A 16,278-nucleotide genomic window follows, 5' to 3' on the forward strand; every position below is an offset into this window, starting at 1 on the left:
CGGTGAGAGCACAAAGCTGTGTGATAATCCCAACTGGATCTGGCTTCCAGGTTGCGCCGCACAGTGGATCGAGTCAATGTGAGAGGTTGGACAAAATTTGAAAACTTTAAAAGCTCTTAACTCCGTGTTTACAAAATTACGAGATCTTAAATATGGTCCCGTTGGATTTTTCGTATAATTTTCTTTAAGAAAAACCCTTCAAAACTTGGAAATTTGACGAAATAAACATCGAAATATGCGGTTTTAGTGCAAAAAATTCTTGTCCGACCTCTCCCATTGCTTCGGTCCATTGTGCGTCGACGGGGCGGGATCAAAGGATCAACCTCGATTTTTGCCCAAAATAGGACTCGGACTCCACCCCCTCACGAAAATTATTTCCAGCTGAACTAGATCTAGGCTCCTGGTGGCTATACCTAACTTTAACCGAAATTGCGAGACCTTCATCGTACAGTATGAAAGGATCACGACTTCATTGAGTGTCGCGAGAGGTTATTAAGCACATTTGCAGGTTGTCAAGTGCTGGAGAAATCCTTGAATTATTTTGAATTAATTTAAGCACCACTACGAGGCTGATAAAACAACCCTACTACCGGTCAAGAAATCTTTCGATAACCCTACAAAAGGGATCCCAATCTTCAGGCGGCACTGAAGTTAGTGTTAAGACCTAAGGTTTTTAAGAAATGAAGAGTCAATTTTGAAATGTAGCGATCGAGATTTGTCTTTTTATAGTTAAACCGTCATCCCCGGAGGAAAAAGGCCCTACATGGCCATCGAAAAACTCAAAATCGAGAGCTAGGTATCACTATATTGATGAGTATTATATGAATATCTTGCACAAAAGACCTACGTCCAAAGCTGAAGTCGAAAAATGCGTATCTCAATTGCAACTTATAAAAAGATATCTCAAATGCAATATATAAAAGAATATCTCAATTGCAACGTATAAAAATTATTCATTTTATTTAAAAAAAAAAAAAAAAAAAAAAAAAAAAAAAAAAAAAAAAAAAATATCACCTAGAAATTTTCTGTGAATTTTGCTGGATGGAATATAAGAAAAAACACTCATAAACATTTAACAAAACTATTGTAGCTCGGTTTTCTTTTAAAAAGTGAAACACAATCTAAAATTCAAAACGTCACAATCGGATATACGAATTTCGACTGCGGTTATCTGATGATGCGATAGTAAAGCTCTGAAAGTTAAATGAATCATTATTTATGATATTCGTAAGGTTTCTGTCAAATTTTATCTGGAATTTTGAGAAACTAACATTTCAGGTTACACGACTTTTCCTTTAAGGTCTCTCATTAGTGGTCTAATGAAATATTTACTCGTAATCAAATCGTAATGGTGGAGTATTATTGTTTGACAGAATCATTTAATCATCATTTCTCATGAAAATGGTGGGATAATTTTAAGTATAACTCATTGATTTTAGAAGGCTAAACATGCTTGATAACTACTATAGTACTCAAAAACGATTTTACTGTATATCAAGATTTAGATTTCACTGACGTATGAACGTATTTCTGCCAAACGGAACTGTGTGCATTAAGACATGAGCCCTGAGACCCATAAGAATATTTGCATAACAGGGCTTACGTCATAAAGCACATAGTTCCGTTTCATAGAAATACGTCCATATGGTATCAAACGAGAACGTTCTATTGTCGATAAGGGACACCATGCAAGTGCGGCAGTGCTGTCTTCGCGAAGCGCCTTCAATTTAGCGCCTATGCAACACCGACATCCATAGAGCATGTATAGTTGCATCAGGATTATATCCACCCTCGCAAGATTAATGGCACATGAATACTGGTTTCACCTTGTTTCAGGAAAAAAAAACGTAAACCTCTTGATCCATGAGTTAGCTAAGCCTCACCCGGCAATTTTCGCAAAACATGTTTCGGATATTTAACAAGTTGAGGCTAAAAAAATCCCAACCTAAAAATTGACCGTTCATTTCGACCGTTATAGAATGCGATTTCTCGCATGGACTCCCCCTCCCTGCGTGACGTAGGTTTAGACCCTCCCTTTCCGTACAGCACCACGTGTTTCATGCACGGCCCTTAATCACTAAAAAAATTTTACACAAACTGACTCTGTTTTACAAAATTCGTTACCTAGTGTTGCACCGAATAGCGTATCTCTTTGAGGGATAATGGACCACTAGACAAGGTACGAATTTCAGCATTCTGATACATGTTTCATAACTACAATTTCACGTAAAACACGATGCGCACAACAATAATTACCGCAATCAACTCCTTACGAAGATATTTAATGATTCTTGATGCGTGAATTCAAACCACCCGCTCATGAAAACTCAATGCTCTACGTGATTCACCTCGCGCGCTAAACGTTTATCATTGCAGTCTCTGCGATATAAAAATCTGGCAACCTCAATCTTGACGCTTTGGCTCAGCAGTAGCAAATTGCTTATAGTTTGAACAACACATGGTGGGAAATGAACATTGATCGATAGAGAGGATTGCCGAAACCGTTGTAGAGCGCGATTTGACTCACGTAGAGCTTTGAGTTTCTTGTGAGCGGGCAGTTCAAATTCCTCGTACCCAATTTGAAATAAAAAGGTTAATATCTTCGTTAGGAGTTGGTTTCAGTAACTTTCGTTGTGCGAGTCGTGTTCTACGTGAAATTTTGGTTAAGAAACATGTATCAGAATCCTTTAACTCGTACCTTGTCTAGTGATCCATTGTGCTCATATGAGCTTTTTCCCTCTGAATTGAGATTTTCAGCTTTATGCTGATTTTTAACGCACGTTGGCTAAAAAATCCCAACTTACCGACAAAAAAAGTTGATCATGAAATTTCTAGGTTAGGACGTCCGGCAACCCTGTCGTGAGTGGGGTTCGCGTCATTCGCAATCGGAGGCGAAATTTAACTTTCAACTTTTAAGCAGCCAATTGCGTGGGTGGGTGTGCGAACGCTCGACGGCTCCAGCGAGGGGGGGGGGAGGCGGTTGGGGGCAAAAGTTGAGATCAAAGCCCCCACATCAGAACCCCTTATTTGTCGCCGGAAAATATGATTCGGAATGGAAGAATGCGAACGCGCTCGCCTCACAGCGCCCGATCGGGCTTACATCTGAAATGCACAATCTCATTTTACTCGAGGCGACGCGTGCATTGGGAAATAATCCTGCGGATCGATTGTCGAATCGATATCGAATGACCTCGATCGATAGCTCCCTATCTTAACAATGCTATATATCGATCGTCATTCGATAACTATCGAATGACCTCGATTGATAGCTCCCTATCTTAACAATGCTATATATCGATCATCATTCGATATCGAATGACCTCGATCGATAGCTCCCTATCTTAGGAATGCTATATATCGATCATCATTCGATGACGATTCGACGATCGAGCCGCTGTCCGCCTCCGCGCGCGGAAGTGGGGATGTGCAGACAGCTATCTGAATGCACTTTTACCTTTGCTTTTATTCGATAAGAGAGCCATGATTCTGCACCGATATTTTGGATCGGTAACGGAGGTGAAAATAGCTGCACGCGATGCACAGTGGATCGAGTCCATAGGAGCGGTCGTCGGACAAAAATTGTAAACTCATAACTCGGTTCATACACGGAGAAAAAAACTTCGTGCGTGGGACCCGAAGTTTAGGTCATATGGATCTTTGAAGTTTTCGGATTGAGCATCTGCATGAACACTTTAGGTCCAGCTGCTGAGGTTTGGATCACGCATCTGAAACTTCAGTTCTTACATCTGAAGTACTTCGGTTTTCACATCCGAAAAACTTTGGTTCTCACATCCGAAAAACTTTGGTTCTCACATCTGGAGTAGCTCAGATGTAAGAACTAAAGTTTCAGATGTTTGATCCGAACCTCGACAGCTAGACCTGAAGTGTTCAGATGCTCAATCCGAAAACTTCAGAGATCCATATGACCTAAACTTTGGGTCCCACGCACGAGGTTTTTTTCTCCGTGTACTAAACTTTGAGGTTTCAAAAGTGGCTCCATTGGTTTCCTCGTCAAATTTTCCTCTGGAGACACCCCTTGCAACTTAAAATGTGACGAAATAAACATCAAAATTTGCAGTTTTAGCAATAAATTTCATGTCCGACCTCGCTAATTGACTCGATCCACCGTGCGACGAGCCAAAAGAATATATAGCTGCATGGGTACCTAATGGATCCGTGCCCGATCCGCGGAGTCTTGTCAAAGTTATCAGATTGTGTGTAAAAATATGGATATTTAACATTGAGTTAAATAGGGAAATGTGCTGAATTTTCATCACAGTCTGGCAACAATGTCCTGTAAAAATGCCACCGGCCCCCACGCGTTTCGATTTACTTTGTTAGTAAACCACAAAATCCGTTCACTGGAGCTTCACGAAAAATCTTGAGCCCGTCGAGAAATTCACTGACTTTTCTCTCAAATAAACCTAATTCGTCACCTTCCGGCCAAAGTATCACGAGCGCCATGCGACGTTTCAAAATTTCTGCCGCCATTTTATTTTTTTACCGAAGAATGGGCCTGTTGCATGCAAGAAATACAGCCGCGCAAATAGACTTTTTAGAGGTAAAATGACACGAAAATTACGATGGTCACATTAAAAAAGTCTGAAATACACTCCTTACTGCGCAATTTGCGTTGTTAGGAACGCGCTTTTTCAAATTTCCCGCGTCTGGGGGCAGTTTTCGAATCACCGGAAACGAGCAAATGGCGGGCTCGGTGATTTCTGGAAGATGCCGAGTCGTTGTTGTTGTTGTTATTTTTTCCTTCAGTTTGTTTACAAACCCAACGTGATCTCTTATAGTGGTCCATATAACGTTTATGCGGTAACCAAATCGATCAACTTTTAAATATCCAACGCAATCCTTCTACATTTCATTTCACGATATCACGAGCTCCGATTTTTAGGTTACCTATGTTGTCAGTTTTAGTTGACCGGAAATAGCCGCGAATTGCCGTTAATTGTTTCCGTTAGAAAACTGCCCCCAGACGCGGGAAATTTGAAAAAGCGCGTTCCTAATAACGCAAATTGCGCAGTAAGGAGTGTATCTCAGACTTTATTAATGTGACCATCGTAATTTTCGTGTCATATAACCTCTAAAAAGTCTATTTGCACGGCTGTATCTCTTGCATGCAACAGGCCCGTTGGTTGAATCTGTTTGAGAGTTTCACCGGATTTTATCGGCACCGCGAAGAAAATTCGGTGAAATTTTTGAACAGTTTCGTTGACAAATTTCTCTGTATAAAAATAAAATGGCGGCGGAAATTTTGAAACGTCGCATGGCGCTTGTGATTATCCGGCCGGAAGGTGCCGAACTGGTTACGCTTCATTGTGAACGCAACACACTGCAGAACGCGGATGGACTGATTATGCAGCAGAGTCCGGAAAATATCTTGGTTTTTCTCTATCGAGCCCAGATTCCCGAGAAAATTCGATTTCCTCTATCAAAGCTAGATCTTTGGGGAAAATTTCGATTTTCCTAGAAAAGTCCGGATATACTGAAATCATTTTCGGAATCGACGCTAAAAATCGACCCAGAATCAGGTATGACCTCTTTGGCAAAGCGACCCTCACCGAAAAAAAATTCTCGGCGTTTTTACCAAGGCCCATTGGTACCTTTACCATCTCACTTTTTTTTACCAATTATTGATAATTTTACCAAGACAGACTGGTAAGCTTACCTAAAAACCGGTATTTGTACTATTTTTTTCAGGTAAGAATACCACTTTTATTCGTAATCAGTTCCCGGTAACTTTGCCATTTAATCTCGGTAATTCTACCACAGTCGATAAAAAATATTGACGTTTTTACCAAGGTCCATGGCAGTAAAATTACCGAGAAAATTCAATAATTTTACCGAGACTTCTCGGTAAAATTACCAATTCCATAAATGGTAATTTTACCAAGAAAAACTGGGATCAAATAGAACCCTGAATTCTTGGTAATTTTACCCTTTTCTTAGTAAATACATCGAGATTTTTTTTTCAGTGTGGTGCAAATTATGGACTACCTACATTTTGCAATGCTGCCGTGATAGCGATGAGAGCAGTAAGCAGGGTGACATGAAACGTAAGAAAGAAATGAGAGATTGGAAATTTCAGTGAAATATTTTATGAGATTTCACGAGGCTGTAAAATATTTCAACAATTGGTCGTTATTTTGCAATAAAGGGAACTGAAATTTCTGGCTCAGACATAAAAATACATGTCTGTATAGTGACACTAATTGTACATACGTCGTTTATAAACTGAGCGCGATATTGCAGTTCAAAATTGCAAAATGCATTACTCCAGTTAGACTACATTCTGCAATTAGAAATTACAATTTCAGGCTCACCGATGAAAGTATCCACCACCTTATGGAAACTTACGGCACATATCGATGCATGATGAAACTTCCAAACCACGTATATAGATTAGCGACGTTGTAAACTTCCGGTTCTACTTTATTTTTTAAATGGAGAACTACTCAACGTGAGTTCTCAAAAACTCTCTTGATTTTACTTCCCCGTTTGAAGTAAAAATCTAAAAAAAACCTCAAGGAATGATGTTCTCCTTCAAAAAAATAAAATAGGTGCAGGGATTTTTACACATCGCTAAAGTGATACGTGGTTTTGCACTTTGTCCATCGATATAGAAAATGATCGATTTTAGGTGCGGCAGGCTGCCTCTCTCTACGTGGCTGCGATAGGATTGCGCGAATGCCCCTTTTTTACCTTTTCGGAGTTGCATAGGATTGCGCGGATTTTTCTGGTACTTAAAACTCACATGTTTGCGCAAATATTCAATATTCAACGAGGAAGCGTTAATCTGGCAACCTTGGTAGTTTGTGGTAGATAACACCATCGCGGAAGACTGTTCATTCCCTCATCACTTATTGGCATGTCTCTCTTCGATGGATACAGCCCTCGCAGCACGAATGGCACAGAAGCTTTCATAGATATTTAAAAAGCGAACTGGGGGCCTGTGGCCACTGCGCAGCCACCAACAACTGAAAAAAACTACACGTAAAAAATCGTAGAACAACCATGTTCACATTTTTTAAGAGATGAATGGATTCAAAACCCGATGGGTGTATACCCGAAAGAAAGCGTATATTTATCTCTGATTGCAACGTTATGCACCACTTTTACGTTTTATTTTTAATAAACGTTTTTGAAAAGTTTTCGTGAATTTACCTAATTGATCTCAAATAAAAGTATCGAAAATGTCGACTCGATATTTTCGTTCGTCCTATTTTCTATAAATGTAACAAAAAAAAAAAAAAGTATCATCCGAGTTTCTGGTTACCTAACTCGAGGTTACGATGAAGATACATATTTTCCCATTAATTATATAGTGAAAACTGGAGTAGAAATTCAAGAATGATGACACGCAGTCCTACAGCACTCCTACAGTCTTTTAATATGCGCTAATATGCGGTTCACGGCAACTGACCGACTGCACTGCGTTTGGCGCAATGCGAGAAGTATTCAGGCAGTCCTGTAGGCGCTAATGTGGGCCTTACGCCGACCGCACTCTTTGGCGCATTGCGAGAAGCATTCCTAAAGTCTCGCAGGCGCTAAAATATGTTTAACGCCGCGCCGGTATTAAAGCAAAAGGTAAAAATTGTGACTTTCTTCTATTTTTGTGTGTTTGAGTGCGGGTTGCGTAAGTGCATACTCTAGCCCTGAAAAATATGAAATATTTCACAGCCTCGTGAAATTTCCTGAAATATTTTACAGCCTCGTGAAATTTCATAAAATATTTCACTGAAATTTCCAATCTCTCATTTCTTTCTTACGTTTCATGTCACCCTGCTTACTGCTCTCGTCGCCATCACGGCAGCATCGCAAAATGTAGTCCATAATTTGCACCACACTGAAAAAAAAATCTCGATGTATTTACTAAGAAAAGGGTAAAATTACCAAGAATTCAGGGTTCTATTTGATCCCAGTTTTTTCTTGGTAAAATTACCATTTATGGAATTGGTAATTTTACCGAGAAATCTCGGTAAAATTATTGAACTTTCTCGGTAATTTTACTGGACCTTGGTTAAAACGACAATATTTTTTATCGACTGTCGTAGAATTACCGAGATAAAATGGCAAAGTTACCGGGAATTGATTACCAATAAAAGTGGTATTCTTACCTGAAAAAAAACAGTAAAAATACCGGTTTTCAGGTAAGCTTACCAGTCTGTCTTGGTAAAATTACCAATAATTGGTAAAAAAAGTGAGATGGTAAAGGTACCAACGGACCTTGGTAAAAACGCCGAGAATTTTTTTTCAGTGCACGGCAGCATTGCAAAATGTAGTCCATAATTTGCACCATGGCCTCTGAATTTCCCGTTTGTGGTTTCAGGTACTGGATCGACGAGTCCTCGGCGAAGAAGGTGGACCAGAAGATCCAGAAAGGGCTGTTCCTGTTCGCGTGCACCAACTCGTGCATGAACCCGATCGTCTACGGGGCGTTCAACATCCGGACGCGGCACCACCGGAGCCGGCAGGTTCGGACCCGGACCAACTCCTCCCTCACGACGGCCTGCGCCCCCGACATCCGCCTCCCCAACATCGGCATCTCCGTCCGCAACGTTGAATGATTCACCATCACCCTCGAGTCGCGCGCCGACCACAGACACGTCGCCACCTCCGCCGAGACCAGCGACCACATGCTCTGATCCTCCACCCTCCTGCCCATGATTAGAGTACCTATATTGAGAGAGTATGGCCACTGGTGTTACCACCTCCGATTGGCTCAGCCATCTTAGGCTGAATGGAGCCCTCAGGACCCAAAAATGGCGGTCGCCATGAATTAATATAATGCAAAATGACTCAAAATGTATTTTTTTTTGCTTATCGTAACGAGAAATTTACTCAAATGCACTATTGCGACTGTTTTACATATTTTTAAGACTAATCATGTGCGATTTTTGAGAAAAATGATCTTAGATGTAGTAAGGTTGGCAGCAAATGCGGTTGGTGATAACCGTCAAAAGTTGGCAATGACCCCCCTTCCCATCCACAAAAACTAAAACAAAGCACCGCCATTTTTGGGTCCTAAGCCTCTCCATGGGGCCCAGTGGCCATACTCTCTCAATATAGGTACTCTATCCAAAACCAATGATCCAACATAGAGCACTCACCTTATAGGGAGACTTGGACAACTCGAAAATTTAGAGGCTAGATTTGATCAGGTCGTGTACTGCCGTGCCAACCCAAGTGGTATTGTCATCTACTTTCTAGGTGGCGCTCATCAAGAAAATGTCTACTTTCTAGAGAGAACAATTTTCTTGAAAAAAAATAGGTATAAAGTAGATCTAGAAAATAGACACAAGAAAATAGAAAGAAAATACATTTTTTCCTTGCATTTACTTAAAAGAAAACATTGAGAAATTGGTTAGAAAATAATTCTACTTTCAATAAATTTTCTATCTTTTTTCCAAGTGGGAAGTTGACAGAAGGTAGACCTATGAAATAGATCTATTTTCTTTGGTCAGACTTTTGACTCGCGCAATGTTTTCCCTTTCTATTTTCTGGATAGCTCTCATTTTCTTTGTTTTCTCTAGAAATTTTCTTAATATTTTTTTTCAAGAAAAAAATTCTATTTTGCTACTTGGGAAGGAGAAACGCCGTATGAACATTCGAGAGTTGCCAAATTTCCCTTGATAAAACATGTATTTTTGAAAACATTTAAGCATATGTTTCCTTGAAAATTCCAGATATTTTAGATTAAATTCCGTAGAAAATTGTATGAAAACTTCGAGGGAAAATATTCACAATTACTCTGATACATTTGGTTTTTATCGAAGGAAACTTGGCAACGTCTGAAGACTCATACGGTGTTCTTCCTTACCACCAAAGTAGCTCTGGGGGCCCAAAAGGGCGGTCAACCTATGAACTCAAAGTATTCAATGATACCTACTCATTTCCACTCCAAAATTCTTACTGCCCGTCGTTTCATAAATCATAAAAGCACGTATTAAACTTTAATTTCGCATAAATGTTCTCAGTTTCAAAGTCTTAATCCTTGAAGACGTTTGTTTCCAATGCGCTGTTATTTATATTGATCTATCTTTCAAATGCATAGGTTGGCAGCGGCGTTTTTCTAGTGATTTTCGTTTTACACGTTGACGCCCTTTTGGTCCCCAAGAGCTACACAAATCCATAGAGTGCACAGAGTCGTAATGTAAGGGGGAGAGCTGGCGCCTCTTTAAAGCATTTTCCAGATCTCGAATTCCGAGACTCCGGGTGTGACGCCGGGTCACTTTTTCGATACATAATCGATTGTTTGCGATACACGGGTACCCGGCCATCCGATGACAACAACAACAACAACAAAGGAGATAGGAATTACCACGTATTCCACACCGTCATTTTGGATCGAACATATATCGAAAAAGTGACCCAAGCTCGGCGCACACTGGGCTCGGAACTCGTCGACCAGAGCATGGCGCCACAGCTCTCTCATTTACATTACGACTCTATGTATGTCCTCTATGCATAAATCGAGTTGTCCATACTCTCCCTATAAAGCCTAAAGGTACTTTAATCGAACACCTACTGAAAAAAAGTTACGGCCTATCATAGACATACCGTCCGTTCCGGGCTCAGAGGCTAGAAGTTCCGGGTGCTGGGGCCGTAACTTCAATTGCTCCGGATGCTACGCCCGGAAACTTCAGCCTCTAAGCCCGGAACGCGAACGGTATGTTTATGTAGCCCGTAGGCACGGCTTCCAAGCCGGAATTTTATTTCGGCGCTCTTAAAAGAATGGTACTCTGTTAAAAATCAAGGAATGGAATTTGGCACCGGAGTCCATACCGCCCAATAACCGATGGTGTTATCTGGAGGGGGGGGGGGGGTGTCAAAACAATCCCCTCTCCTCCCTGCGTTTCAGGAGGCCTAGATAATAAACTATCCAAATGTATCACATTGCTGAAAACTTGATTTTATATTTATTTATTTTTTTTAAAATATTGATTGGTCTACATTTTGCAATTATAGGAGCTGTGATTTCTGGCTCATCCGTAAAAACACTTATGTGCATAGGAAAACTTGCGGTATGTACGTTACTTTCTAAACTGAGCCATAATTTGTAGTTCCAAATTGCAAAATGCAGTCTAATTTTTATTCAATCATAGTACCTATCATGTTAGGAGTCATTTCAAGTTACCCCCCCCCCCATCCTCCCTCAAAGTTTGGGTGAAACAGCGCTACTACCAAGAATCCCAAGTGTCATGAGTGCGAAGTGAAATTAACACCATATAAAAGCGAATGTACATAACTCCGAAAAACATGTGGATTTTGCTCCGTAATAGTGTGAATGTCACTCCGTGGTACTTGAGAGATAAAGTCCGCTCCGCATTCATATCACTCGGGTTTTTTGGGCGCTTCTTGAACCCGGCACAGAATTTCACTCCAAAATGTTTAACAGTATGAACGTAGGGACGGTACATAAAATACGTATTGCTTAATTTCGGATTTTTGTACTCTCTGCCTTCCCGTTAAACGCTTACTTTCGTGTCGTTGGTCCTTATCCTGTTACACATAAAAACAGAATGGCGTTTAATGCTCTCCTCAACCTCCTCCCTCCCTCTCTTGGTGTTAGGTATTTCATGAGCCGCCCCTAAAAAGTATACGTCAGGAGACCCTTCTTGGTTTTTTTTAAAAGTAAAATTTAAGTCTGATGAAATAATTTACTTTTAAAAAGAGTATTGAGAAAGTTAGGTACTACTCATGTTTAAATTATTTATAAATAAAAAAATTGTGAACACTTCTAGTGCTAAAAACTACATTGGATTTTTTAAAAAGCTCTTTAACACTTTTTTAAATGTAAATTCACTTATTAAAAATACTCAGAAAGGTCTCAAATTTGGGGTGCATTTTATAACTTCCGAGAGTTATTAAAATTGTTTTCAATCGTCACTGCAACTAGAGGATACATTTCCCTCCGTCGTGGCAAGTGATCGTTGGTCATAGAGTACATAAAGTCGTAATGTAATTGGGAGAGCTGGCGCCACTTTTAAGCATTTTCCATGTCCCGAATTCCGAGACTCCGGGTGTGACGCCGGGTCACTTTTTCGATACATAATCGATTGTTTGCGATACACGGGTACCCGGCCATCCGATGACAACAACAACAACAACAACAACAAAGGAGATAGGAATTACCACGTATTCCACACCGCCATTTTGGATCGAGAATGTATCGAAAAAGCGACCCGAACTCGGCGCACACCGGGCTCGGAATTCGTCGAGCAGAACATGGCGCCAGCTCTCCCATTTACATTACGACTCTATGTACTCCATGTCGTTGGTCTATTGAGAGTCGTTGCAAAGTCGGGTCATGAGCAACGTAGAGCAGCAGTAGGTATCTGCGCGCCTACCTGTCAAGATCCATCCATCCATATAGGTCATTGCGCAGATTTCCCCCGCTCGAGGTAAGCCCTATCAAGCCCCATCCATTGGCTCGTGACGTCAGCATTACCCTGGTAAAAATTGGCAGTAGAATCTGTGTTCCAAAATACCATAGACCTACAGCCGGCTGTAAGATTTCCATAGCTTCTATAGCCGGCAACACAATTTCTTATAGCCTTTTATAGCCGATGGCGATTAAGCAACAGCCTGGCGATAAAGTGTATGCTAAACGTTACTAATTACGGATGCTAGGACTTAGTGAGTTTTTGGACTACCGCTCTCTTTTTGGGCCGTGGTATCTTGATTTATTTTGCGAGGAAAGCTCCGTACTTTTGAAGGACGCCTGCCATTCCTAATATGTTGGAGCGCCTTCAATTTTGTATGATACTGTGCAATACCTCTGGTGTGAAATAGTTGCTTCAAGCGCCGCGGTACGCTGCGGCGCGGCGGGCGGGCAGCCAGCGCTGAACGCGCATTGGCGCCTACAAACCTAACTGGGATACTTCACGCATTGCGCAATGCGTGAAGTATCCCTGTTAGGTTTGTAGGCGCCAGTGCGCCGCCGCTCCGCTTTGTGTTAGGCTCTAATATTTAATCTCGTGGAGTTAGCGTTTTCAACTCATGACTTTGAAATGTTTGCACACTCTGCATGGTTTATTCTCATTTTAATTGATGAAAAAAAGATGTAGTAAAGGAAAATATAATGTACGTTTCGTAAATATATTAAGGTGATTCCGTACAAGCTTAAGGATTTCCAAAGCACACGAATTTCTACACAATTTCTTATAGCCTTTTATAGCCGATGGCGGAAAAGCAACAGCCAGGCGATAAAGTAGGTATAAAGCCCGGCGATAGGAACTATAGCCCAGCTGTATAATTTTTTATGGCTTCGTGTAGCCCGGTCGTATGATTTTTTCCACTCTCTTCAGCCAGCTATATGATTTTCTATCGCCTTCTTCAGTCGGCTATAGGAACTCCCATGGTATTTTGAAACGCAGCTAGTATCGCCAATTTTTACCAGGGTACCTACTGCCGCGAAAGCGAAAAAGCACGGATACAATGCTTTTCTTATGGGAGAGAACAAATTTTTCATGATGAATCATTTAAATTTCTTACTTTTAAGTCCTTTGAAACTTTCTGAGTGTTGAAAGGAACGATAAGACATTATCACTCAGGGTCTCGATTTTTCCGAATTTATGTTCTTTCATTTTTATAGTTTACTCTGCATCAGCCATTTTTACACGCGAATCTATACCACTAGATGGCTTGTTACAATCGCTGACTTCAAAAATCATTTAAAAATATAAAAACGCAAATTCAGCTGAATTGAAACCCTGGACGCAAATGTCTAAACGTCCTTTTCGACACTCAGAAAGTTTCAAACGATTTAAAAGTAAGACATTTTAATGATTCATTAAGAAAAATTTGCTCTCTCCCATAAGAAAAGCATTGTTTCCGACTTTTCTGGTTTTCGCGGCAGCAATGCTGACGTCATGCGCAGAAGATTCTCATTTCGGTTTCGGGAATGACTGACCTATGTGGATGGATCTTGCTACCTGTAGCCTCATACCTGAGTTGGTGTACGCTGCGGCGCGCGGCGAGCGACCGGCCAGCGCATTGGCGCCTACAAACCTAAGTGGATACTTCAAGCATTGCGCAATGCGTGAAGTATCCCGTTAGGTTTGTAGGCACATGTCAATGTGCATTTTTGCGTTACGATCAAGTTCGACCAATCTCCGGATAATTCTCGCCACATTTGTTTTTCCATAAATTTATTTATTTATTTTTTAATTTATATGTACTAAAAAAAATTCAAATTTTCGGCCATGAAGTGTTTAATTTGTTCCTCCCTATTTGATCAATAATGCCGATTTTAAATGATATGATCAAATAAAATGTCTAGAAGTAGCAGAAAGACAGGCAATATGCGATGTAAAGAAAAACTGCAACTTAGTTCGATCAATTGAGAGGAACCCCCTTCAATTAGTCGGTAGGCAACATACGTTACACTCCAACGCAGGGGTTATGACCATGTGATGGCTCATTGCAACCTGCTATTGGGGCACACTACCGCCGAGAAGCACGTCGATAAAGTCGACATTAAATCGCCATTTATCGCGATTTTTATTTGAAAATATCGTCATAAATTGCCGGGCGATAAAATCGCGATTTTATCCCGATAAGATCGAGGATGATTGCTCAGATGCTGATGATCCTGGCAATTTTATTGCCGATAGAATTGCAATTTATCCCGATTTTTCCGTTGAAACATGCTAATTAATTGGGTTGGTGGTCTGAGACTAAGCATAGCAAATTCAAAGCGATTACATCGAAAGATCGATTTCAGAGAGCAATTTAATAAGTGGAAAAATTGCATCTGTTTTTAGGGATTGAGGTGACTGCGCAATAGATTTTTCTGGCTAACTATCAGACAAATTTTGTCACATTTGAGTTCGATTTAAAGGCATCAAATGCGATCGTTTTTGGAGGCTTTTATTTCTTTGCTTCTCAAAAATATCAAAAACATATGAAGAAACTTGAATTTGAGGAAATTGTACCGGCGATCTCTGAGATGCTCCCCATTTATTTACTCATCCCTCTCAGGTTGTGAGTAAAATGGCACAATTAGGTTCCTCAATAATTGCATCTTGAAATTTCATGGGGAAAAGTGTGTGAGGTGGAAAAATCAGAAAAAAATAAGAGTGCCTTGAATCTAAATCTTACAAAAAACCCCTATTTGAGGCTCATAATTTGTAAAATCATCCATAAGAGAGGTAACATCATACCCTAAACTCTAGTATGACTTGTTATTGACCGAAATATTTCCGAATATGATTCTGAAAGAATTCCTTTACTTTTTTGTATAGGTACCTGAGTTCTGAAAATATTTTTTCATTTTAGAGAGTGTGGGGGATCGTTTTTCTGCTCTTTACAACTACCTTGATTTATTTAGAAACCTCGGCGGAATCTTTAGAAATGTATGAACAAAACAAAAAATTCCTTGGTTTTCCTCCTCAAATTGGGAAGGATGAGCATTAATTTGTGAACGTTCAAGTAATGTAAATATGCTTGTATTGGTAGTCTAATTGTTTTAAAATAAGTACCACTTGTTCTGTATACTAAATAAACTGAGTAGAGAAAATATTTTTTTAAACTGTACATAAAGTGTAAATAAATGCTGTTTCGCTGTAATACTTAATTAAAACTTTTTCAGATTTTCTTCACGGACTGTATACTCCTAAGACAAAAATATTGATCCCATATTACAATCAGTTGGGCTCTCAGTGACAAAAAAAAAAAAAAAAAACCCCATCAAGCTATGAATACTTGCCCACTTTAACCTATTGAATAAGTAGGTAAAGACCTTTTAAGCGCGCTTTCAAAAGCTCTCACAAAAACTGTTAAAAATCATGTCTCAGAAAACCTTTATTGGTTTATTTATTTGGAGTTAAGTTTATGCCTGATAAAATATATGAAAATAAGTTTTTAAAAAAGAAATTGATACTTTTTCAATTTCTTTCAAACATCTTAAATGTGAAAACAGTATAAAGTAAATCTCTGAAGAAATTTGTGACACTTATTTCACTCAGATTTTTGACTTGCTTCTCACACATTTTACTTGAGAAAATACCCTAAAAGGGTTTCCTAAAACATCAATTTTAACAATGTATTAATTAGTTGTCTTCCCAGAATGGGCCTGTTGTAAACTTTTGCTACAGCAAAAATAAGAGCCGTTTCTATCAATAAGCGTCTCAAAAATCACGATGAGCACATATGGCAAAGTTTAAAATGCACTCCTAACTTCACAATCTGCGTGAGAAATTCGCGTTTTTTGGAGCTTCCCGCTTCAAAAACGATACTATGGCACAGGTGTACATTTAGTAGGCA

The 16,278-nt window shown here is 39.9% G+C and overlaps 1 protein-coding gene across 3 annotated transcripts in view; it reads left to right on the plus strand.

Moving 5' to 3' along the window:
* Positions 1 to 15,888, plus strand: part of AkhR (Adipokinetic hormone receptor) — a 149,329-nt gene extending 133,441 nt beyond the window's left edge. For all 3 annotated transcript variants that reach the window (XM_072301477.1, XM_019060977.2, XM_019060978.2), the window contains one exon: positions 8,339 to 15,888. In XM_072301477.1, coding sequence (XP_072157578.1) covers positions 8,339 to 8,576 — 238 coding nt within the window. In that variant the 3' untranslated portion in view covers positions 8,577 to 15,888. The remainder of the gene's footprint in view (positions 1 to 8,338) is intronic.
* Positions 15,889 to 16,278: the final 390 nt, after the last annotated feature.

Source organism: Bemisia tabaci, chromosome 6 (assembly GCF_918797505.1).
Source record: "Bemisia tabaci chromosome 6, PGI_BMITA_v3".
Lineage (NCBI taxonomy): Eukaryota > Metazoa > Arthropoda > Insecta > Hemiptera > Aleyrodidae > Bemisia > Bemisia tabaci.